Source organism: Lutjanus erythropterus, chromosome 10, assembly GCF_056507025.1.
Source record: "Lutjanus erythropterus isolate fLutEry1 chromosome 10, fLutEry1.hap2, whole genome shotgun sequence".
Classification (NCBI taxonomy): Eukaryota; Metazoa; Chordata; class Actinopteri; order Lutjaniformes; family Lutjanidae; genus Lutjanus; species Lutjanus erythropterus.
Window position 1 is genome coordinate 18,210,968 of NC_139326.1, and position 24,804 is coordinate 18,235,771.

Genomic DNA, 24,804 nt, shown 5'->3' on the forward strand with positions numbered 1-24,804 from the left:
TAGCGATGTGTGTATCATCACTTGAGAGACAGTTTTATAATATATTTATATTCACGCTTATAGCTACGCTCAGCAAATGGTGCTTCTAACACTTGACTCATGATTCATTTAGTATTTTACATCTATTTATTTTATTTTCACTTTTTGTTGTGAAAAGTTGTGGGAAGGGGTTGGGTGGGGCAATTGTTGTTTGTCATGTCCGGCTTATGCTCATATTAGAAAAAGAAAGGCAGCAAACAATTGAAAAATGACTGATCACCTACAAGCCCCTTACTAGCCCCGTCCTTCTGGCCTAATCCAATCTGGTGCATAGACTGTATTAGTATGCCGACCCACACAGACCTATAATTTAGCTCTAAGGGTGTAAAGTTGTATGCTTGGGAAAATGTTTTTTAGATCTGTCAAACTATGGTGCAGGAGGTGCTGCTGGTCATCCACTAAGCAGAGGGTTCGTGGTTTGGATAGTACCAGAAAAGCGATAAGATATTAACTAATTTTTGAAATACTAAGTCTTTATTTCGAGATTTTAAGTCATTATGTTGAGGTACTAACTCATTATTTTGAGAAAGATTGTCATTATACTGATACTGAAGAGTTTTTGTTCCATCACACTGAGTATGGGTTTCCATTAAGAGACAGGGCATGGACATGCATGCATGGAAATACAGGTGTTTCAAAGAGACATATATAACATGAATCTACCTGTCTGTCACTGTTACCAGATTCTAGTCTGTAGCCACAGAATTATAATAACATCAGACTTCATGATCAAACAGACTTTAGATCACTTCGATACTTCTGTCGTCCTGAGCGCTCTCTGTCTCTCTCTCTCTCTCTCTGTCTCTCTCTCTCTCTCTCATCACACAAAACAGGCTGGTTTTCCAGCAGTGCATATCAGACTTGAAATCTAACCAACCACTCCATGTCTGCAGCATTTCACTTGACCTGACTCGTTGCACAGTAAGAATCTAAACAAGACTCTGGTGTTTAAAAAAAATATTGACAGCCTGTTTTCTGGCTGAAGTGTGCTGCTGACTGGGTGCAGCCGTGTGTGTTGTGCTGTGCCATTGTCAGCGACGTCATTAGACTGATGATGTCATTATGTTGATGAGCCTCATCCCCCACTGCTGCAGAGCAGCCGTCCACCAATTTATTTGAAATGTATAAATATTGAACTTCTCACATGTCCAAATTACACCAATTTCAACACTCCACTTTCTTGAGTCCCCAGTAACATGCTTGCCAAAACTGAAGTAAATCAGATGAGCAGTCCTCGAGATGTGTGAGGAACACACTGACAGACAGACAGAGATTCTTGAATTTGCTGTTAATGGCCATAAACATACAAAACAACTCACATGGCCTTTTAAACAAAGACGGAGATGAAGAAACAACCAACAAGAAGAACAAACGGCTCAGGTAAAATCATCACATGCAAAACCAGGGTTTAGCACTCACCACAGATGCACCCCGGCCCGTCTGCACTCCTCCCAGCCACGGCATGTTGATGGGTGTGCCGGGGCTGCTGTGAGTGTACGGTGTGGTGCCGTGGAGGGCGGCAAAGTCATCACGTGCATGGACCACCAGGAAATCATCACTTCCAACACTACAGAGACAGAATCACATGATGTATGTGATGTCAGATTTCAGAGAGAAAGATAAGAATAATAATCCTAATTCAGAAAAATCTATGCCAGCATGGTCCTGTTTTAAAGAAAACTACTTTTGTTGGCACTGCATTTATAGAGAAACTGTAAGAAACCCTGTTCTGACATGTCATAATAATCAAGGTTTCCTATAGTGCATTATTTATGTACGTATCCACATATTGTGCTAGAAACAACCAAAATTATGTTCCGTGATAGTATTCTACATGCTATACTATATAAACTGGCTGAGCTAATACCTGAATCATTTTATTTATTAATCACAAATGCAAAGTATTACAGCATTAGTGATTTATAATGAAAGAAATGCAATTACAGTTGCAAGGAGCTTCAAGATTTTTTTTTTCCAAAATCCAAGCACTTTTCAAACCTTGAAAACAACAACACTGTAATTCAAGTGTTTTCAAGGATTTCCAGCACTTGTACCAGCCCTGAATAATATCTCATAAAGGATGAGCCATACACAAACACATGTAGATTATCCTGCACGCATACACGCAAACACAAAATGCAGATGCATATACACCACCTACACCATCATTACTGAACCAATCACAATGTCCCACGCCCACACTCAGTTTAGCTCTCTTGGTATGCAGGTGAAGAGGTGAACTGATGTTACTCTGGATGAACTCTGGCGGCATTTGGTCTCAACAAGTACAGTATGCATGCACGCACGCACACACACACATACATTATTCTTACCCTTTAGTTTCAGCCTCATCGTCATCGATCCATGTCAAGATCTGTGTGGCCAAGATGGATGACACATCCAACTCTTGAATGTCATGGGTGGAGGCCATGACTAAACAATTACGATTTGCCTGGGAGACACAAAGGCAGGAGGTGGGGAAGGGGAGAGGCGAGTGACAGCGAGGATAGGGGTAAGAAATAGGGTGAGGCTTAATGTACTGTATGTGCAAAAAAAGTTAGAAGGTCCACAACAGTGAGACAGAGACTTTAATGAACTTTATTCTGCCCCTGGTCACAAAACCACACAATGTTTTGCTTTTAAAAATGTTGTGAGGTGCAACTTCGTTTGATTGTTGTTTCGTAGAGGCTAGCACCATTGTTATCAAAAGCCATATTCAAGCAAGACCTCTTCTTATATCAAACAAAGAAAAAACAGGCTCAGCAACATCAAAGGGGCTTGGATATGGTGCAAGAGTTGTGCCACTGGCCAAAACAATTAGATATTTGTTTTGAAATTTGTGTGAACTGTGAGTTTTTTTATTTAATGGTGCAGTGGTCATAGAGAGACTATGAAATTCACTTTTTAAATTCTGTTTGAATCCACCACCTTAAAACAGAATATGAAATTTAATTTTTTATGGAAAGTAGCACATCCGTTTTACCATCGTAGAAAGCACTGTTAGCATGCGGCTAAAATAACTTAAACTTGGGGACACACAACACTGACATATTATATATATCTTATGTAGTTGAAATGATAAACGTTTTAGCAAACAAATGCCTATCTAACATGTCAAGCAGGCACAGAGCAACATTAACATTTATTTTGTTTTTCTGTCCACCTATTTGTCCAATATTCACTTTACTTTTAGCTCTGTTTTTGGTCTCCACCAACTCGTGTGGGAAATGCCTGGCTCTTCAGTCGCTAAGTTGCAGCGTGAAAACCCCAACAAAAGTACTGAAAGATGCTACAAATGCTTTGGAGCTTGTTAAAATAAAAATAATGATTAGAGCTTACATCCTGAAGATGAGACTCAGAGCTGCTAGTGTGTTTCATAATAAATTGTTGATGAATGATCTCCCACAGAAGGTCACATGACATTTAAAAAAGAAGTTTTTAGTCATTTATTTTAGCCGTTTAGCCTTTTTAAAATATAGTTTTCCAATAGATACAAGTAAAGTTTGAATATTTTTGCACTGAAGCAAAAACAGATTACAGCTCTGGCTTCCAAAATAATGAATACTTTGAACATCACTAAACAAACTGAATCATATAAATTGGAGGTGGGCATTCTGAGGTTTAAATACAAGACTGGGATTGTCTAGTTAAACTGACAAAACAACAGAGTCCTTATTTGGAAAAAAAACCCTTTGCTTGTCTCTCAGTATAATGTGTTGTTCAGTGACATCTGTGTTTAGAAGTTGTACCTTGTTGATGGCAAAGGCTGTGATGATGTCAGATTCCTTGTGGATGATCCGTGCTTTTCCTCCAGGGCAGCCCAGATCTGACTCAGTCTAAAAGGAGGAATGAACACACAGACACACGAGTTAACACTGTGGAGATTCAATCATTACACTTAGAGCATTGTTAAACATTTCCTGCAGACAAATACCAGACACATTTCCCTTCATGCCACAGAACCAATGACCTGACAAGATCCATGAGACGGGTTGATATATGAAGTGTCAAATTATTTTCTGTAGAGCATAACAGAGCTGGTGTTATAACAGAGACATAGCTCAAGATAAGACTACTCTTTCTTTTTCTTTTTTAGCTCTCTATGGCTTTTGTTAATCTTGTCTTTTGGGGTTAGGAGAGGACACGTGAGGTTCATCAGGCCATACAGTTAACCACAGCAGCACACATAACTGGGTTAGTGCCGTTAGATAGCATGAGCACAACAACCCTTGAGCGATGAGCACAAGCACACACTGTACCATAGAGCTCCTATGGGATGTATGCAGAGTAGGCCATACTGTAGCTCTGCATATTGTATAGAGATGTTACATTTGAATACTAAAGTTACTCAAAGTGAGACAGGCATCCTTTGAGCATGAGATTGAATTAAAGTCTTTACTGAATTTATTCAAGGGGAAAAGACCATGTCTTTTTCTGTCAGATGGAATAAAGTAAAACTTGACTTGCAGAAATCTAAATATGGTGGTTTGCCATTTTCGCCGAGCACATAATCCCTGTGGGACGCAGATTCACTGCGACAGTGTTGGGCCCATTAATCAGAAGCTATTCAGCTTCATAGCTTGTCCTCGGAGAGACTGGGTTAATTAACACTGAGCCAAATCGAGTAGCTACAACGTGGCAGCCTGCACAGTGAGAGCCAGAAGATTAGAAAACCACTATGAAGCATCCATGTACGGTGCAATTTAAGATTTATGGTTCAGATTCACATGAATATTTAGACAGCTAAATGTAAGATTAATATCAAACACTGACAGGAACATAAAGAGTTCATGGCCCAGAAAACACACATACTGTAATCATGCCAAGATCACAATTTTAATGTTTCTCAGATTATATGTGACAGGCCCTATTTACTGTTCTACAGTAGAAGGCAAATACATGGCACATGATGTGCATGTTGCTGTATCTAATCAGGACCACCCACACTACAGTACGGTGATGTGAACCATATTTTATAAGGTTTCACAACATCTCTACAGAGTATTGTTATTAAAACATCACATATATTTATGAACATGCAATAAAGTCTCTGATAAAACAATGCCATTTTCTGCTGCAGGCTGCTTCTTAGAAACTTAGACTAATGATTCAGAGTTTAGAGTTTATGATGATGATTGCTTGTATAAAGTGTATATTGGTGTGATATTGACACCTCCTGCTAGGAGTGATGCTCTGGTCTGTAACATACTGCATTGATAAACTGTATGGGCTGTACTGTATTAGGGTTGTGACTAACAACGTTGTTTGTTCAAAATCTACTAATCTGTTGTTCATTTTCCCGATTAATCGTTTACTCTTTAGTTACATAAAATGGCAAAAATATTTACATTTCACTGCCTGAAATCTGAAATTTGGAAACTCTTTTTTTCTCTCTCAAAACATTCATCAAAATAGTTGCCAATTTATTAAATAGTTGGCAATTCATTTATCGACTAACAGTTCAAAATGTTTAACTCTAAATCAACATTTTTTGCCAATAGTTGGCAATTCATTTATCGACTAACAGTTCAAAATGTTTAACTCTAAATCAACATTTTTTGCATGTCTATTCTGTTTTGACCTAGTATTTCTGCACAGTTGCAGATAAAGATTAGACTGCACTAATATTATTAGTATCAAAGTATTTGCAAAATTTGATTAGTGGTGGCTGCTTAGGATTGTTTTAGACTGTTTGTGTGCCAAATATTTCCAATAACTCCAGAGCGCTGTGAGGTCCACAAATCAAAATTTGAAAAAAAGGTAGATGTAATAATTTCCAAAATTCAAAACATGTTTTTATTTAATAAAATATTCTGCTTCAGTCCGTGTTTGGTGGCATTTAGCCATTCAAAAACTATATTTTTGCTGTGGTCAAAACTGCTCTCCCTCTTGCTGTATTAATGCAGTGAACTAGCAGCAATGTAACAGCACAATAACAATTAATAAAAACTATTTTGGCAGTAATAAAAACAGATTGACTAATTTATTGCAATGAATTGCGTCATTCAAAATTTGTTGAGGGATTTTCTGTTCTATTTTTTTAGGGTGATGATGTCATAAAACATGATACCAAACATTCAAAGCTTCATTCAAAACAGAAGCTTTGAATGTTAAGAAACAACATTTGGTACAGCCCCAATAAACTGTGTGACAAGCATATAGTTTTACCATTGTTACCAAATTAACCTGAAAGTATTTCCTGCAATCTACATGTCACAATCATCATCATCAGCCCTTCATGAAAGACTGATGGTATGTAGTTTAATGATATACTACAAAAAACAAATGGCATGGTTTTACTTATAAAGCATTTCATTTCCACGACTATAATGTCCAAGATCCTACCACAAGAACGTCTGTCCCACCCCATGGGCTGAGTATTATTTGATTTTTTCTCAAATATCAGTACCAATACCTTGGCACTACTGAATACAAATACATACTTCTTAAAAGAAGAAGTTCTTCAGAATACAGAATAAAATTTGGAAAATTATTTTGGTTCTTGACAGTTTTCCATACTTGGTGCTACGGACACAATTAGGTCAGTACTGAGATTTGGTACCAGCCCATACCCCACCCCAACACCATGAGTCAGAATTGATCTGAAGCAGCAGTACCTGATAGTTTCCTGTCTCCTCCATCCCTGAACATTTCATACTGTCAGTCTGGTCCTCACCCGACTTTAATGATTGGGGAAGCAGCACAGGGTAAACACACACAACATACAACAACAACCAGTGATGAACCATGCAGTCAAACACACACACTGAATTATTGTGCAGTTAATCAAACAGGGTGTAATTATTTGAATAAAATTACAGCATCAACATGCAACTGGAGGCAGTAATAATACATGTGGTTGGCATGCGGAACAAAAAAAGCACAATCACGCCAACAGGGTGTGAAAGCAATAATGATGCTGGGGATCATTTACCTGGGGGTAAATACAGACTCATGTTGGGGATTTTATCATAACAAATAAAATAGTTAATGTGTTATTCAGTGACAATTAATATAATGTGCTAGCTGTGCAACATGAAGACAGCTCATGCAGAGGAGGGCAACCTGTTGAAATTATGGTGTACCTCGTTCGGGTCCCGTTTCTTGGTAAAGATGTTTCTAATGAAAGTCTCCTGCACTTCTTCCTGCTTGACCAGAAACTGCCACAGACGCTTCACTGGCAGTGCTGAAGGGTGGCTAGTCCTGAAACCAAAAAAGCACCTCCTGCATTTTAACACTAATGCTCATTAAATCAGTTCTATCAGTTCACTGAAGCTCAGCAAAACGTGTTAGAAAATATTATTTCTGATTTGGGCCGTTGGTACTGATCTGAAAACTCCACATATCTGGTGCTTAAGGCAAAACACATCAAATACACATATCCTCCAAGAACAGTTAATCCACTGCAGTACGTACTGTACGAGCCATGTAGAAATCTACAGGGTCAAATCTGCTGAAGGGGAAAAACTTCTTGAGGAACAATTTGACTGGTGTTGTACAGATATTATTGGTGCTGGAGGCAAACTCTAATCAATAGGACAGCATCTTGTTAAAACTAATGCATGATGTTTGAAAGCTGAAGGGTTTATCTTGAAGTGATTTCATAAAATCAATTACTTAATCAATGCAAAAAGGCCCCGAGTAAATACAAACCTGTATATTAAAGGGATAATCTGGACTATTTGAAGTGGAGCTGTACATACATTCTGTTGACATGCCCTCAATTTGGAGAAGCAGAGAGGAGAACCAGTACAGAAACTAAGCAACATACTGCTGTGGACAGGGTCAGCAGGAAAATGTGTTTTAAATACTTTAATCAAGTCAGATTTAAAAAAATTCAGCATCAGTTTATGTGTACATTATATTTGGAATATTTTAACCACTTAACTTCGCTGTCAGAAAGTCCTTTTCTGACAGGAGGTCACTGTGCTATAAGCCTCATATCTCACTCTCTCATTTTACATCAAAACATATGGCAGTTTCTGGTCTACTGCTGCCTTGATCTATTTGTGTTATTGTGCAACTTCAGTGAATCCGAACTAACCTTTTAAAACATCGAAGTCACACAAGCTAACAAATCAAGGCAGCTGTAGCCAGTAACTCCTGTATTCTGGAAGGCAAAATTACTGTTTTCCCTTAAAGCAGGGGTAGGCAACATATTTTTGGCATCACTGAGCACTAATTCGATTAAAACCTTTAAGCATATTGGAAATAAATTGGTCTGAGTGAAAAACTCGAAGTCTGCAGCTCTTGGTCCTGTTTTGAGGGTTTAGGAAATCTGGCTCATGACAGGAGACTCCCACCAATCACAGGTCATTTCCAAGACAGGGGCTATTATACTAGTGCAGCTGCACGTGTACGACCCTTGAAATTCTGTGGGTAAAGTTGCGGCTCCAGCATTGGTAACTACTGCCTAAACCACAAAGCAACTCAAAAAACGAAGACAGAATTATCAGAAAGGGTTAATGACCAACATGCTCAGCCCAGGACTGTGTTTACCTTCAGTTGTGTTCATTCGCTGGCCAGTGCTCACTTGCTGCGACTGCCTCTGTAAACCACTGAATAAAGTGTGTGAATCTGCACTTGCTTGTCTCACAGGAGAGGCTTCGGACGGAGAGCCTCCTTTGGTATCTCACATCCTGGAGATAAGACTCAACAAATTTCTGCCTACTGCAGCTTTAAGGAGTCTGGTTGCTTTGGAGAGAGTGATATTTGGCTTATAAAGCTGTGTTTCCTGTCAGAAAAGGCTGTCTGCCGGCAAAGTAAGGCAGTGAAAATATTCTTAATATAGCGTACACTTAAGTGACATTGATTTTTTGCATGGGCCTTTTCTTAAGTGGTTCAAAAACATTTAGCTGCTGACCCTGTCTACAGCAGTACATTGCTTAGCTTTTATGCTCGTGCTCAGAGGAGATCACCTTGGGCTTGATCAACATTTTTTTCCTATAATTTTCTGAACCAAACTACTAATCGATTAATTGTGAAAACGACAGTACGATATACGGTATGATATTGATTGATTGACAACCCCATTTAAAATATATGAAATATGAACTATCCCTTTAACAAACACACTAGGGCTAACAGATTTCAATTAAAAAACACATCCTAAAACTTCTCATAATAATTCTTTAACTTGTGTTTTTCAGCTCATGGTGGTACCTGAACGGGGTGTTGGACGGTTCAAACAGGGCTTTGTGTCTGAGCAGGGCGGGCCCAGGTGTGGCTGATTCATCCTGGAGGTGGGTGGAGATGTACTTGGAAGGGGGGCCCCCAAAGATCTCCAGCCTCTTCTGCAGCACCTGCTCCCAGCGCTGCAGCGTCTTCAGCACAGCGTGACATAGAGGAGAGCCCACGGGCAGATCTGCGTTAAATAGAAGCAGGCACACACGAACAAGAAGGCAATAAGATTAGCTAAGACAGGCAGTGAGAAATGGGGCAGCACTTATCTACATCTGAGGACGTTAGTACATCAGAGGGTGTGTTTTGTATTTTAGTGTTTACCTAATAGATCATATCCTGCCATCGGGTAAAAGGACTTGAGGTTGACCAACACCAGCTGAACCATAGCCAGACGCATCAAACACCAGCTGCGAGCAGAAAAGCCATTTAGAAATCAGATTACATAAATACATAAATACTCTAAATGGGTCCAAAGCTGCCTTTAAAAAACTGCAGGCATAAAGGTGTTTTAAGACTGAATGTGGAGCAAATTTAGAGGCAGCACAACTGAATACAAAGTCAATAGAAAGATATAAAACACAAAGGGTTTTACTCCAGGCAGTGCGAATGAATTGAGGTGAAGATGAGTCACTCTTTGCAGTCAGCCACTCAGCGCTGCCTGTGTCATTACCTGTATGAATTGTGGTTTGAATGCTCTCTTTGCGGAGAGTTGGGGTCGAAAACATCTTCATATTCATCATCTTCTTCATCTTCATCTTGACTGCCCTGGCTTTCCTCCGAGTCATATTCAATTCTACTTTCTGATGGTGGCAGCGAAGGCTGACAGACACACAAACACAACACCAATAACGAATAAGAGGGAGATAAAAACAAATAACACCCAAAGAAAAAGAATACAATAAAATCCCTAAACTATGATAATATGGTCAAACTATAATTGTGCTGTGATACCTGAACCCTGCACATGAAACATCACAGTGAAAGGTCAATACACTCAAGCTAGACTCAATAAAGAAAGACAAGGAGTGGAAATGACTTAAAAGGCTGGTTTTCTGATGTTATATAAGACAAATATTGCTCTCTCCAAACCAACCAAACCTGACAAAATAAATTTATGATTTAATTGTTTTGATGGACACAGGAGCTGGTAGCCTACCACCGCCTCAATCTGTTAGTTTGTTTGTGTTATTGTGTGACTTTGGTGAATCCAAACTAACCTTTTATAACACAGAGGTCACACAACAAATCAAACTACCCATCGAGGCAGTGGTAAAACCAGCAACTTTGGTGTCCTGCAAGGTAAAATGACTGACTTCTCCTGTGGAGTTTGGTTAGTTTGGAGAAAGTGATATTTGTCTTATATAACTGCAGTTTCCTGTTGGAAAAAAGGCTGTCTGAGAGTAAAGTAAAGCAGTGAAAATATTCTTAATATAGCAAACACTGAAAGTGATATTGATTTTCTTCTGACATTTCTTTTCAGATAATAAACTGACTATGGATAAGTACCTGATGCAACCCAAAATAATCCAGACAATCCCTGTAGCAGATTTTTTAGGGCGATCATTATTGATATTCTGGATTACCTTGGTGATAAAGTAATCCCAGATGCTGAGATCTGGAGGGACAAATCGTTCTTTAAAAATGGAGGTAGCTTCTTGTTCCACCACAGGCTTGGGACTGGATGGACCCTCACGCTCTATCCCAGATTCCTCTCTGGATCCACTGCGTGATGAAAGGAGTCTGAATCGTCTCGACTTCCTGTCTGAGCCACTTGGAGAGGCTGGGGTGTTGACAGAAAATGTCTGTTAAATTGCTGCATTTTTAAATTTCACTTGCCGTCCCATCGCAATTACATCAGCTTTCAATATTGAGATTTCCAGAGTTGCCAATCAGACTTAAGACTCCTCATTCTCTTCTTGTCTGTCTGTTTATTTCTGTCAGTCATATAATCATTAGAAGTTTATCATTTTCTAAACTTCCCTTTGTTTATTTATTCATTCATTTTTTCCTTTCTTTCCCATCTAAATACAAACCCAACTTCCAGCACCTTCCTGTAATACTCCAGGGACAAACTACTGTTACATTTGGTATTCTGGCTTGTAGAAGGGGTTGCGCAGATTAGAGGGAAACGTGAGACAAGACTACATAATGTGCTCCTGTGCATTCTTGAAATTTGTGTCTATTATATGAACAAAAGTTGTTTATTTGTGTCACTCTCTGTAAAATGTACATATCTGCCATGTATATTTTGTTCATTTGTTTAAACTTTAATAAAGGTATTCTTAAGAAAAAAAATATTGAAGTATCTTCCTAGAAATAGAGCATGAACAGTGGTTTGAAATGCAAACATTTTGTCAAATAAACAGGAGTTACAGTTGCATTACATCAGGTTTCCTCTGCCAAAAGCGAGAGAGTAGCACAGACTTCCAGCTCCCACACTAATAGGTTGATGGATTTCACTATGACCTACAGACGAGAACCCAATTAATTTAGCAGGACTGATTTGATTTAGCTACTGGGTCACCTCCAAAAGAAAAACCTCACACTGAGAGACAGCCACTCAGGCACACTGTCAGAGAGGAAACTAATCCCTTCTAACCTGGTGGGGGTGTTCGTGCTGGGCTGTTTGGTTTCTCTATGACAGGGATCCGGGCGCCTCCTCCGAACACAGTCACCCAAAGCTTGCTGTTAAGGGGGTGCCCCACGATGCGAAACAGCTCGTTGCTGGAGTGAGTGGCCATGCCGTGAACAAAAAGACTGAGGAAGACAGCAGTCAGGATCTCACAGAGCAGCACAGCTAAGCCCGGCTGGCTTTCCTCACCTGCTGAGCTCAACAGGCGAATCAGTGAGGCGATACCTAGAGAGAGGGATGAGAGGAAAGGGAAGGATAGAAGACAAAAAGACAACTGCATTTGAAAGACCATTTAAAAAAAACACACACACCAAGACCATGTTATATAATAATACATATAAACGGTGGCTCCACATCCCGCCAGCAAGGCCAGTTTGGAAAACCGCCGCACTACAAGGTTTAATTAAGTAGGAGTCCTCAACATTTTTTCCCTTAGCTGATAGCTGCTGGTGGTTTCTGAGGTGGAGAGTATGTCAGAGTCTCTTATTTGTGAAGTTACAAATCAGTCCATTGTGGCTCACAACAGTGTCTGCACAATTGGGCTATCATTAAGCCAATAACTGTAATTATTATATTAAATGGCTTTGTTAAATACTTGAATCTGATTGTTAAATTACAGAAATCTATGGTCTATTATTTCTGTATAGCAGGCTGTTGCTATGGTCACAGTTCTGATCATAGACTCTAGGAGAAACAATAAAACCATTTTTAAATTAATATTTTGTGTCAAATTATTGATTTTTTTGGTAAGCAACCATGTAATACACAGACAACCCCAACAGGACGATGCGAGCTTTGCGTCCGGGTCCTGTCGGGGTTTATTTCTCAATAATGACCTGCTCACCGTACATTATCCCTTACATAATACATAACTCACTTGTTCTCTGTTATGGATAGGTGCTGCACAGTGATTTAGTAGGTTAGCTAGCTCACATGATTGCACAAGGATCCATGGGTCGCCTTTTGTCAGTGTCATGTAAATTAAATATTAAGGCTATTTTTTATGAATATGCCAATTTAGCTAATAATGTTGAATTCATGTTTATGTGTTTTTTCAGACATTTTAATTTTGATAAAAAAGGGGAACTTTTAAAAACTATCACACAATAATTTGACAGCGCCCCTACAGTAACTCTGAGGACTGCCCAGGAATCACAGACCCCATGTTGAAGACCCAGGAATACAAGGAAAAGACTAAAAAGATGGATAATGTGTACATCTAACCTCAGTTAGTTACAGGTGCAGGACAAGAAACAGCAAACAAAGGAAAAGAATAGGTTGTCCACACATTGACATTTACCACCTCCCAAATGTGTTAAACTGATGCAATGCTTCAACCTCAGGTTTGTTTCTACCCCTTTTTTTCTCTCCTTGTGCAGACAACTTCTCTTTTTCCATAAAAGGAAAAGGCTGACAATTCTCATGCCTTCTTATTGAGAACAAAGCTTGGTAAAAGAACAAAAACAACAGTGAAATGATCCTACTAGAACTATTATCCTCTGTGCCAAAGACCTCCATTGGTTCTTCATTATAATGAACATGGGCAGTGTAGTCTATTTTGAGTCAACCCCACATACCCTCTCCTGCTAGTGGAAATACTCACAACAGCACCAAATGAGTATTAATCTAGAGCTGAAAATTGCCCCCAGAAAATGCACTATTTGCTCATGTTTTAGTAGTCTTACAATACCAGACAATCAGAGATCTTGCTGGCTACCAGTTGTCTGGGGATTTCTACATGCAAAGCAGTTGCTTGAACTGTGACAAGCAGAGACACTAGAAAACCTATATGCCTTGCCTACACTTCTTACCGGAAATCAGGCATCACGACTTCTGCATGTCACTGCCCCTATATGAAGGGCCACCCTAAACACTTTGTATTGGTTCTGCAGTGCAGATTTTTCTCTAGTCTCTGGTATCTCTCTAGTTGTTTCCACACAGTTTTACCAGTGAAAGCTGGGTGATTGTCCTCCATCTCTATTGAGCAAAGTGTTTAGAGACTGATTTGTGACTAATGTTTTACTGAAAAACAGTGTGCAGCTGTTTAAGGAAATTACTGAGCCTTTTATAAAAATGAAAGTACATATTTATGACCTGTCTTAAACAATTTATATACTCAGCAGGAGCTGAATGTTACAGACAACAGAGGGGAGCTGATAAATAATGACAGACGCACAAACACATTGCTGCTGTTTCTTTTACTTGTTGACAAGAAGAAAAATATGCTTTGTTTCTTTTATTTCAGGCAAAAAATGTGTTTGGTTTGGCTGATTTACCTGGCCACTGTGCAGGAGAAGTGTTGGGCTGAACAGACTCATCCATGCTGACAGTTCTGACTGGCTGCTTCTGAGACAACAACACACTCTGATACACGGTTCCTGTGAAATCGTTCACATGGCTGTGGGAGATTCAACAGACAAAAGAGAGAAACCGCACACAGTCAGTCAGTACGAGGTCACAAAGCAAAATATTTATATTAAACACAGAAATGCTGGACTGAAAATTGTGTTTTCTTTAAATGGGTTAAGTGGTGTAAATATATAATGTTTAAATGTTTCACTTTAAATGTTTTAACTTTGTTCTGAACTGGGATGATGATGAAGAGGCACCGCTGTCAAGCTTTGTTCTGTCAAGTCATAAAATACTAATGGGCTGCATCGCAGGTTAGCCTATCTATGCTGTTTGGTAATAGAGAAGAAATGCTTCATGGCAAAGAAAGTGGCAGTGCTCAAGTCAAGAAGCTTTTCAACACATTCACACACAAAAAAAAGGTTGCAGAGGGAACTTATACAGAGAATACTGAATGCCTCACCCACCAGAGAGTCTACTAAGTTTCTCACATCCAGTAAGTCCCCCTTTAAGCTTATGTAAAAAAAAAAAAACAATTGCCTCCACATCAAAAAGATTTCAAAAGTTAAAGGAAACATCAGTCAGTCATTATGGTCTTAATGCATTTCTAACAATAAATGTGCTTGAACTCAAGTGCTTTTAGGCTTCATATGGATGCACCTGCTGGTTGTTTCTTTACAGTCAGCTAAATTAAACTGAAGTTAACATCATAACAGAGAGAGAAAAGAGCAGAACATGTCTCAAAACACTGTCAACGTGGCAGCAGCGCTCTCAACCTACATCCTGAAATACCTTTTAAAAAATTCACGCACTCTTACACTTGCTCTCACACTCACAGACACCAGAGGAAAAAAAAAACAGAAGTCATCAACCCACTGCAGCAACACACTAGCAGAGTTTAGATCGTAATTACCATAACAAAGACTGTGTTAAATTAGAAATAGCAGTGCTGATTTAGTTAGACTGTTCAACTAACAGAGTGTGTGATAGATGGCTGTGTGCGTCTGTGTGAGAGTAAAGTATATGGTGAATGAGGAAGATGCAAAACCAAGTGCTCCTTTAATCACATTGGTTTGAGCTGCGTAAGGTTTGAAATACCGAGGTCGGGGAGCAGCTCTGAAAGAATAATGAACATATTCTCTCTATGCTTACAAAAACTCTCCCTTTTTGACAAATTATTTAACTGATACAAGTGATTCTATCTCTGGGGTTGCAGCACTGTAGCTTTACACGTCCCAGTATGTCTGGTCAAGCGTAAGTAAATGATTCTGTACAACATCAAGCAATCAAACAAGCAATCTGGCAGAACGGTGACAGGAACTCACACAGCAGCACAGCTGAAAGCCAAATAGGTTATCTTAAAAAACGAAAAAAAAAAAAAAAAGAGAAAATTCCACACACTCATTCAACCATCCGAAGTTTAAATCCTACTGGGGTGTTGTCAAAGTGATTAGGAGTTACGGTAGATACTCGTCTTAAATAAACAATGTTCCTTCCATCTGTCAAAACCAAAAATCTAATAAAGTATTTACAAAAAGAATGACAAACAACAGGCTTACAGCTTTCATGAATCATTCTCAACACGGGCAAAACAGGAAAGTGACTGTCATAGTTTTGGTTAGCAAGATTCCAACATGTTTTTCTTTTCCCACGTCTTAAAGAAAAAATATGTAACATTCTAGCATTTAAAACGAGTTCTGCAGTCCAAATAGCGAGTTGGAGCCTTAATGTATATTAAATAGGTTGAAGCCCAATTTAATATACAATCTATGGTTGAAGTAATTGTTCCTCCCGGCCCCTCCTCCCCAGACTCTAATCTAGTTGCCTGTAGGCTGCAGGGACACTGAACACGAGCTAAGCCAGAGCTAAGCCTGTTATGCTGAAAACAAAAGCCCACTGCTTCAAAATTACACACTCTGGAGTTGGAGTTCAGTGACTGCTCACCTGACTGCCTGCCAGACTCAATTATCATATTTCAGTTTAACCATTATAAACATCTACATATCCGAAAAGATTATTAATGACTTCTTACAACTCGTAAACAGACACTTAGTCATTGGAGGAATATTCAGCATTAATTTTTTAACTCTAATAAACGTGATGTGAGCAAACAAAAAAAGACATTCTGCATCAGAACTGAAATTTCAAAGGAGAACATGCTGGCTGTAGAGTTATTGTAAGAGAAGCCAGTGTTTCAGCTTAGTCAGTTTCCTTAATCTCTTATATACTTCATGGTCATTATGATTTAATACTGTAAATATATTACGTATTTCTCCTTTAAATGACAACCCTATAGCTCTTTGTAAAACCAGCCTAAAGCATGTGCTATAGACGAAGCCTCAGACATTTGGGATTGCATTTGTAGTGTTTGAATTCAGATGCATGTGTATTACCCTCTCATCATAAAGTATGCTTGGTTACCAGCATTCATGTCTCTTCCCCCTTATCTCTCATCATTCTGCTCCAATAAGTCTAAAAACCCTTTAAAACACGCACACATAAATGAAATCAGAGGACACAAATTAGCCTTAAATTCAGCAGCATTTTGTAATTTAAATGTTAAGAAGCTAAGAATAGGGGAAAAAAAGTCAGATCACTCTTGACAGATAAATAATCCAGTGGCGGCTAGTGCAGTTAATGGAATCGTGTCAAGGTGAATGTGGTGGAAAATGAAGAAGTTGTATCAAAGTTAAGCATCGCTTGAAGTCATATAAAGAATTCAAGAAGCTTGCTTGGAGAGATGCTGCACTGTAGATACCCGCTATGAGCTCAAACCTTTTTGAGTCAGGCTGCATAAAAGCATTTTTTTTCAAACGCTGGGCTGGGATCTGAAAAAAAATATTTCCCAAGATCCCCAAATCATTGTTAAGAAATGCATGGCTTGAAAATAGCTCAGGGTTTGTGCTGTACTGAAGTTCAATATTAAGCTTCTGTGGAACAGTTCCTGTGACACGACAGCCTAGAAGGTCAAAAACTTAAAAATGGTGGTGAACAGGTGAGGCAGGTGAGACACTTACCTTTGGGTGTGTCCATCACACAGACACTGATATATACAGGCTGACAAGGACGCAGCCAATGTGTGCATTACATAGATCTGAAAAACAAAAGCAAAGCAGGAATTAATGTAGGACTGGGACATTTTACAGTAGAAACCAATCACTTTGTAATGGTGTCCTCATTTCTGAACTCCCTGTGACATTTCTGTACTATAATTTCTTCTTAGTTATTGGCTGCTTTACATGCTGACACAGATATATTACCTGTTAAATCTGCCTGAATATTGACACTTCTATCCAGGCTCTAAAAGTCTGTTTAAAAGTTTCTAGAAAAACCAATGTGAAAAAAATCATATACTTTAGAAAGCCCATGCCATCCTTCATGATGTTGCATCATACATACAGAGTTACAGAATCTCTCCTCAGGTAACTGTTTGAAGGTACAGAGGATTAAAACAAACAGACACAAGCACGAGGCACTGGCACTTTACTGTAATGCACTTTAATTTACCATTTACTTTACCCTAAAAACATTAAAATTCCCCATTACTATATCTTTGTAATATCTTTTTTAACCAAATATTTTTTGTGATCTCCTTTTTTTTTTTTTTTTTACTTTTCATTCACTGAGCCACCCGTGAAACTGTTTGGAGCCCCCCTGCAGAGGCCCGCCTCCCACTTCAAAAACCTCTACAACCCACTGTGATCTGTCTTTTTAACTTTTAACTTTGTATTGCTCTGTGTGCGGTCTATTGCTGTGTCGCTCTTGGCCTGCAAAATAGTTGCCCTCTGGGATAATAGCATAGTCTGAACTTGAACTCGGTCAGTGCACAAATTCCCCACTTCAATAAAATCAGTTTCATAGCCTTTCTATAATGTGGACATGCCCATTAATGCAATCCAAAGTACAAAAGTAGAAATGGATAAATGAGACCCGAGACTCCTGCACCCTCACCTCATTGTTAACAACGTCGGGATGTGGAGGAGAATCGAGTGCATTGATGGTCTGCAAGATGTCATGAGTCAGATTGGTCAGGTAGACGATGGGATTGGCTACCACTGTCTTGACGTTGGCTGTGCAAGCCATCAGAAGAGGGATAGAGGTTTGTTGACAACATGGCGTCACCGCTGACTGGATGAAGTCATCCTGTGGGGACAAATCAGAGAGAAATGTATTAAAATGTTAAAATACTGATTCGTTAATGAATGCACATACTAGTTTGACAATGTGGTCATTTATAAAACAGTAAACCTCACATCAAACTCTCACACCTATACACAGGGGCATAAACATAACTGCAAGTCGCACTCACACCACAGTTAACTTAAAAATAAGGGCAGATATATTCAACTTTTTCAATTCTTTTTTTGGAGGGTAAAAGAGACAGCTCACAAAGGGAGCTGGGAAGTGACAGGTGCTGCTTTGAACTGTGAAGCAACAGACATTTTCTGAGCTATAATAAGTCATACATGATCCCAAATCTTATAGAGAGCATGAGCGTGTGAAGAGTGTGAATGACGTTTAAAGAGCTAAAATGAAGAGATAGGCTGTGAAGGGGTGCCTGGATTTGTGTGCGTGTGTGTTTGCTAGATCCCCGAACATGACTCTGTGTTTGTAAGAAAACCACAACCTTATGTTTGTCACGCTTGATGAATCGCATTCAGTTGTCACTAACCTCCTTAACAGAGGCTGTGCACACTGGCTGAAGTTAAGACAAAAGAAAAAAAAATTCTTCGACAACAATGGAGAAATTTGACAACCAAGGGGACCATAGCAGGGACAAAAGAAATTGCTTTTATTTCAAAATCAAAGCAGGAGAGTAGAAAGGACTCCCAGTGCCCAGCGCCTGTGCTAACATTCAAGAGCGCTGTTCCCACAGCGACTCATTGAGTTGTTTACCTCCTAAATTTTGACTCAACCTTCTAATAGTCAGCCTAAGGCAGGATCTCCCTCAGGAGCTTTGAGAATCAGCACAAACTGTCAGCCAATTGCTGGAGGTGTGCAGACAATCGCCAGTGAACATTAAGTATGTCTGTGTGTGTGTGTGTGCACGGTTGTGTGCAAGAGCGTGTGTATCTTGGGAATTTGGTTGCATTAAGACAAGCTTTCAGATGGCATCGTGTTCATCTTTCATTCGTACTTTGCCCTCTCATCTGCTCAGTATTCTTCCCTTCAAAAAGAATAGGTGATCAGTTAAATAACACTGCAGCTGTTTGACAGTGTGAATGTTTGGCATGCAGCTGATGGTTAATATCTTTCTGTCTTTTGTGTTTCAAAAAATATATTCTATTGACATTATTCTTGTTGTTCAAATCCAAGTTATTAATAACAATTAAGACAAATAGCTTAACACTTAGTTTGTGCTGTCAGGTATGTTCAGATCCTCCAACTAATTGTGCAGGCTGTACCACATTGATTACCACTTTGTGATGAAAATGTCTTGGTCGCAAATATAAAACAATGGGACTCACACGTGAATCACTCATACAAACAGATTTGATATTAAATTGTGCGTGGAAAAAATTTAAGAACTTTTGTGGTATTCATCAATACTTTTCATATTTAGTTTACAAGCCACTGCGCAGCAGACTAGATAAATCCACTAAATGTGTATTGCACAGAATTTTGAACACTATGGCCCACAGGCCAGGACAGTGGGCGGTGCACACGACCTGGCTGCACTAGCTGTACTCCCAACAGAGAAACCTGTCCAATGGGTCCATTGCTTTATCCATGTCTGCTAGAAAAGTTACTGGGATTTTTTGCTGCCCTTAGGCAGCATTTCGCTTCCTTTTCATTTCTTTCCTTCTTCTTTCTGAGTTTAACTTTACCTGTGAAATGTCAGTGGCTTGTTGCTTTGTGGTTTGCACACAGCACTTAACTCTGCTGCCCTTGTATGGATTTACTGGGGTGTTTCCAAATGAAAACTGCAAATTTCTGGACACGCACATCCAAATGTAGATCAAACATGATTCATCAACATACTCAGGTTGGTAAGAACAGACTTGACTGTTTCAAGTTTCATAAAATCCCACGTAGGATTTTCTTATTTTCCTCTTACTGCTTTGTTTAACAAAAAATAAGACAACATTCATGCATGAGGCCAAATGATCTCAGTACTATCTCCCTTGTAAGACCACTAACTAGGTCTGCATCAAGTATTATATTCAACATCAAAGATCAAATATATTTCAACTTACCAGAAACCTTTTTGCTTATTCTGACAAGTAACCAAAAAACTGTAATTTTTTATCATAAGAAAACAAAAGTCAAGCAAAGTGTTTGTGACGCTGTAACTGGCAAATGTATAATTGATTAAAAAATTAACTGACTTAGACTAGTGATCAATCACAAATATAAATATAATATATAATATCATATATTTCACTCAGCTGTAATATAATTTCATCTATGCAATATCAATATTTCTTGTAATGGTGTTAATTCAGCTGTTGTGTCACTTTGTTTATACTCTTCGTATTGTTTTATTTCCTCTTTTTTTACTTATTTATTTCTCATTGATGTTTCTCTGCTTTGTTGCTATAATATTGCAGAGTTCCCTGTAGGATTAATAAAGGATTATCTTATTTCATCTTCTCTTATTTATGCAGAAATCGTATTTCACTCTCCGTATGTTAATAGACACAAAATAAAAGCAAACTGGAGGACCAGCAAATAAATTAAAACATCCTTTCAAAACTATTTCAGTCATGAATTGCTAATCAAGTAGCTTACTGAATTACTTTTAAAAAAAACAAAACACTTTCACCAGCAACGTATGTACTTACTTAGTTACTTTGTGGCAGCAGCTACAGAGCCAAACAAAAAAATGTCATATTCTGTCTATCAGTGGCCTTCAGGAAGCATCTGTGATTGTTTTAATTACCTGGTGAGACTCTTGAAGCAACAATATGAGCTCCATGCGTACAGAGGCCAGTCCTCCACCATGGGAACCGTGCAGGCTGCAATAGCTCAGAAACATCCTCAGTAAGGGCTGGTTACTCTGCAGCCAGTGTCTCCTGCTCCTCTGGCTGTCACCACGAGGACTCCCGGGCTGCAAGACCAATTTTACTTTATTAGTTTTTATAGACAAATCAATCGACATCCCTGTAAATATGCCAAAGTTATCAGGCTGGCTGGTGTCCAAACAAAAGCCCCACGGCACTAAAAACAACTGTTTTAAAACAATGCACACTGATCTGTTTTGTCAATTACAAATACACTAGGCAGGTCTTTGTCATTTGTCATTTTAATTTGTAAATACACAGTTGTTGTACAGTGCAAGAGTATTGTAATTTTCAAATTCTCTCTGTGCTGTTGTCTTAATTTTTCATAACAGCAAATGCTGCATCGATTTTTTCTCATGAACATCTGACAAACTTAGAAGCGACCAGCTATCTACACCCACCTGTTCCTCCTCCACCAACCCAGAAACGGGGGCATCACCCTGGACAGACAGCTCTGGCAGGCATGGCTTGTAACTGCAGCAGTGCTGGAGAGCCACCACCTGGGGAAAGCAGAATTTTATTTCAAAATCAATTTATCAAGAAGGAATTTATCTTGCATGCGTGGGTGCAAAAGCAAAACATTTCACCAAATTGACAAACAGTTTTCACAGGGAAAAGACAAACCATTTCACAAGAGTAAACCACTAGAGTCATTACCAGTATGACTCTTATATGCACTGACACAGTGCACACAGAGATAAAATCGGTGAACATACAAGTCAGGAGAAATATGTGGGAGTTAAACAAGTTATAAAAGTTGTATTGAGTGAACCTAAGAGCAGACAGGCTCAAGTTTCACCTTACAGATGGGTATTATAACAGTGTTCAAACAAAAAATATTGATTTATGAATATCGATCTGACCTTTAAGTTTGTCTATGAGTGTTTAAAGGGATAGTTCAGATTATGTGAAGCGGAGTTGTATGAGGTACTGTTCCATAGTCGATGGATAATAAACTGAAAATCTACCATTACTCTAACATACTTCCTAGATATGGTCCTCTTTGTGAGGAAAATCTTATCAAATGCTTGTTTAGTTTAGCACCTGTTACCTTTACCACATTCATCCCCTCCCCAAGAACATGGAGGATATATTTATCAGACATGGGGTAAGCTGAGACATGGCTGTCCGAAGGAGGAAAACATTCTTTGGCCAGACAATTAACAATTTGGCTAAAAAACAACAAGACCTGCCATCATGCCTACTCACTTCCTGTCCTGTCTGTTTTAGTTGGCTTGGCATTTTGTCTGTCTACATCCCTTCTGGTTTTATCTGTGTCTCCTGTAATGTAAAGTGATTCTATGTGGTCATGTTTTAATTGCTTGTGCTGATTGTCTGCTTAAACATGTTTTTGTGTTTGCTTGTTATATGTTCTTTGTATGATGCTGCTTTGCTCCCTCAAGCTTCTTCTTCTAACCTCATATGTTGTGTTTTATTTGTTGTTCCTTTAGACATTTTACATCTGTGGATGTTGAAAAGCAGCCCTTTGGCAAACAATGGCACAGTGATGTTGATCAGTGTGCATGGTCACTTTAAATGAATAAATAAATAGCAATTGCTAGTTATTAAAAAAAAAAAAAAAAGTTTATCACCTACAACAGATGCCAGTCAGCATGCAAGTATTTTGAAGAAACAATTTCCCAGTCCCAGTGGCAGAAGCTGAGCAATACACTGTTTTGGACAGGATCAGCAGAAAAAAAACAAAAACAAAACTTTTTTAGCCACCTGAGAAAGGCACACTGAAAAAAAAAGAAAATCAATATTACTTAACTATACACTATATTAAGAATATTTACACCACTTTACCTTGCCATCAGACAGCTGTTTCTGACCCCGTAAATGTCAAATATAATTCTCTTCAAAGGAACCAGACTGTGGGGGCAAAATCAGTAATTTTACAGAAGATGGAGTTCTATCACCGCCTCCATCTATTAGTTTGTTTGCATTATTGTGTCACTTTGGTGTTTTATTGTTCACGATAACAGTAGACCAGCAACTTTAGTGTTCTGTGAGGTGGGACATTTGGCTTATATTATAGTGTTGCCCTGCCAGAAAATGCTGTCAAAGGCAAAGTCAAGCAGCAAAAATATTCTAAATAAGGTGTGCACTTAAATTGATATGGATTTCTTTAGATGGGACTTTTTTTAAGTGGCCAAAAGATGTTATGTTCCTGACCCTATCCACGGCAGTTCATTGCTTGGCTTCCATGCTAAAACTCCTGCTGCTTTTTCAAAGTGGGGACGTGCCAGCCGGCATCTGCTGTAGGTAATACACTGACAATTGATGGGTACCTCATAAAACCCCTCTTGAAATAAACCAAACTGTTCGCTTTAAGTCTTTAAAAGTATTTAAATATGTGTGTGCTATTACCTCTCTCTCCAACCACTGGTAGAGCTGGTAACGTAGCTTCCCTCCATCCAGTTCATACCCTGTCGACAGTGTCCGCAGCTCATTGGTCATAATCTTCAAGCAGGCAGTAAACTTCAGCTGGGCCGCCAAGATGTCATCAGACGGTGCCAGGAAGTCACTGCTGTCCTCACTGTCCTCTCCTGTCACCGTCTCCATTAGTGGCGACATGGCATCCTGCGTGTCCTGGAACACGCTGCTGCTGTCTGCAGTCCTCCCGCTCTTACCATTCTTAGTTTCCTCTTCATCCTCATCACCTTCTTCATCATCATCATCGTCGTCTTTCTCACTGTCCCACTTCAGCTCCAGAGGCTCATCTTGGAGGGTCATTGATGGCTGGCTCCAGTCAAAACTTAACACTGAGTCTGACTGGCTGTTGGATAAGCTGTTTCCATCAGACTCATAGCCGTTCAGAGCCGGCTGAGACCAGTCTGGGTCTGATGTTTGTCCGTTCTTGCTCCCAAGGCTGAGTTCAGCGCCTGTATCCCCTTCATTGAGTTTGGAATGCCTGCGGACTTTGGGCATTTTGGACAGGACTTCAAGTGCCAGCATGGGGCAGCCGGCTTGCAGGTGAGCGTATGCAGCTGTGAAAAACAGCCGTCTCTCCTCCAGGCTAATAGAGTCAGCCCTACGACCCTCAGCAGTCAGGCCAACTTTAGCCTTGTCTGAAGAGCCAAAATGGCGGCGAAGGAGGAGTGGGTGGGTTCGAAGGTAGGTGTAGAAGTTGAAAACCTCAGGGTTACATGGAGACATGGGAGAAGAACCTGACATTGATACAAAGAGACAGAAAAGTGGCTTTATCTGTGTCTGCAGTAAAAAATGCCAGCGTTACTGTTTTGACCATGGAACCTGCTAGGACAAGCTGTGTAACTGGATTAGACACAGATATGAAGCTACAGCTGGCCTGACTGAATCTTTGTGGAACTTGTAGACAAATTGAGGTGTGCAGGTATAAGAGCACTGACAAACCTCATTCTGTGGTCACTTAAAATTGTTGGTGTGAAGTTGGGGGTTCAAAAACTGACTGAGCACAGCTGTGGGACCAGAAGGTAATGCATTAACTTCACTTTTTTCATCGAGGTATAAAGAATGTCAAAGGACCAGATGACTTGTACTGAAAAACCAGCCACGGCAGCAGATAATTTATCAAGCAGAAAAATAATTTTAAACCTTCTATAAGCCAAGTGTTTT

The 24,804-nt window shown here is 39.3% G+C and overlaps 1 protein-coding gene across 1 annotated transcript in view; it reads right to left on the reverse strand.

Moving 5' to 3' along the window:
- dmxl1 (Dmx like 1) overlaps nt 1-24,804 on the reverse strand; it is a 71,856-nt gene that overhangs the window by 9,896 nt on the left and 37,156 nt on the right. Inside the window, exons 29-44 of the mRNA XM_084728486.1 lie at nt 23,578-24,377; nt 21,609-21,707; nt 21,087-21,254; nt 18,155-18,346; nt 17,221-17,297; nt 14,131-14,252; nt 11,822-12,079; nt 10,806-11,002; nt 9,893-10,041; nt 9,544-9,629; nt 9,202-9,403; nt 7,125-7,242; nt 6,657-6,719; nt 3,789-3,875; nt 2,373-2,491; nt 1,459-1,606 (exon numbers count right to left, since the gene is read on the reverse strand). Coding sequence (XP_084584612.1) covers nt 1,459-1,606; nt 2,373-2,491; nt 3,789-3,875; nt 6,657-6,719; nt 7,125-7,242; nt 9,202-9,403; nt 9,544-9,629; nt 9,893-10,041; nt 10,806-11,002; nt 11,822-12,079; nt 14,131-14,252; nt 17,221-17,297; nt 18,155-18,346; nt 21,087-21,254; nt 21,609-21,707; nt 23,578-24,377 — 2,885 coding nt within the window. The remainder of the gene's footprint in view (nt 1-1,458; nt 1,607-2,372; nt 2,492-3,788; nt 3,876-6,656; nt 6,720-7,124; nt 7,243-9,201; nt 9,404-9,543; nt 9,630-9,892; nt 10,042-10,805; nt 11,003-11,821; nt 12,080-14,130; nt 14,253-17,220; nt 17,298-18,154; nt 18,347-21,086; nt 21,255-21,608; nt 21,708-23,577; nt 24,378-24,804) is intronic.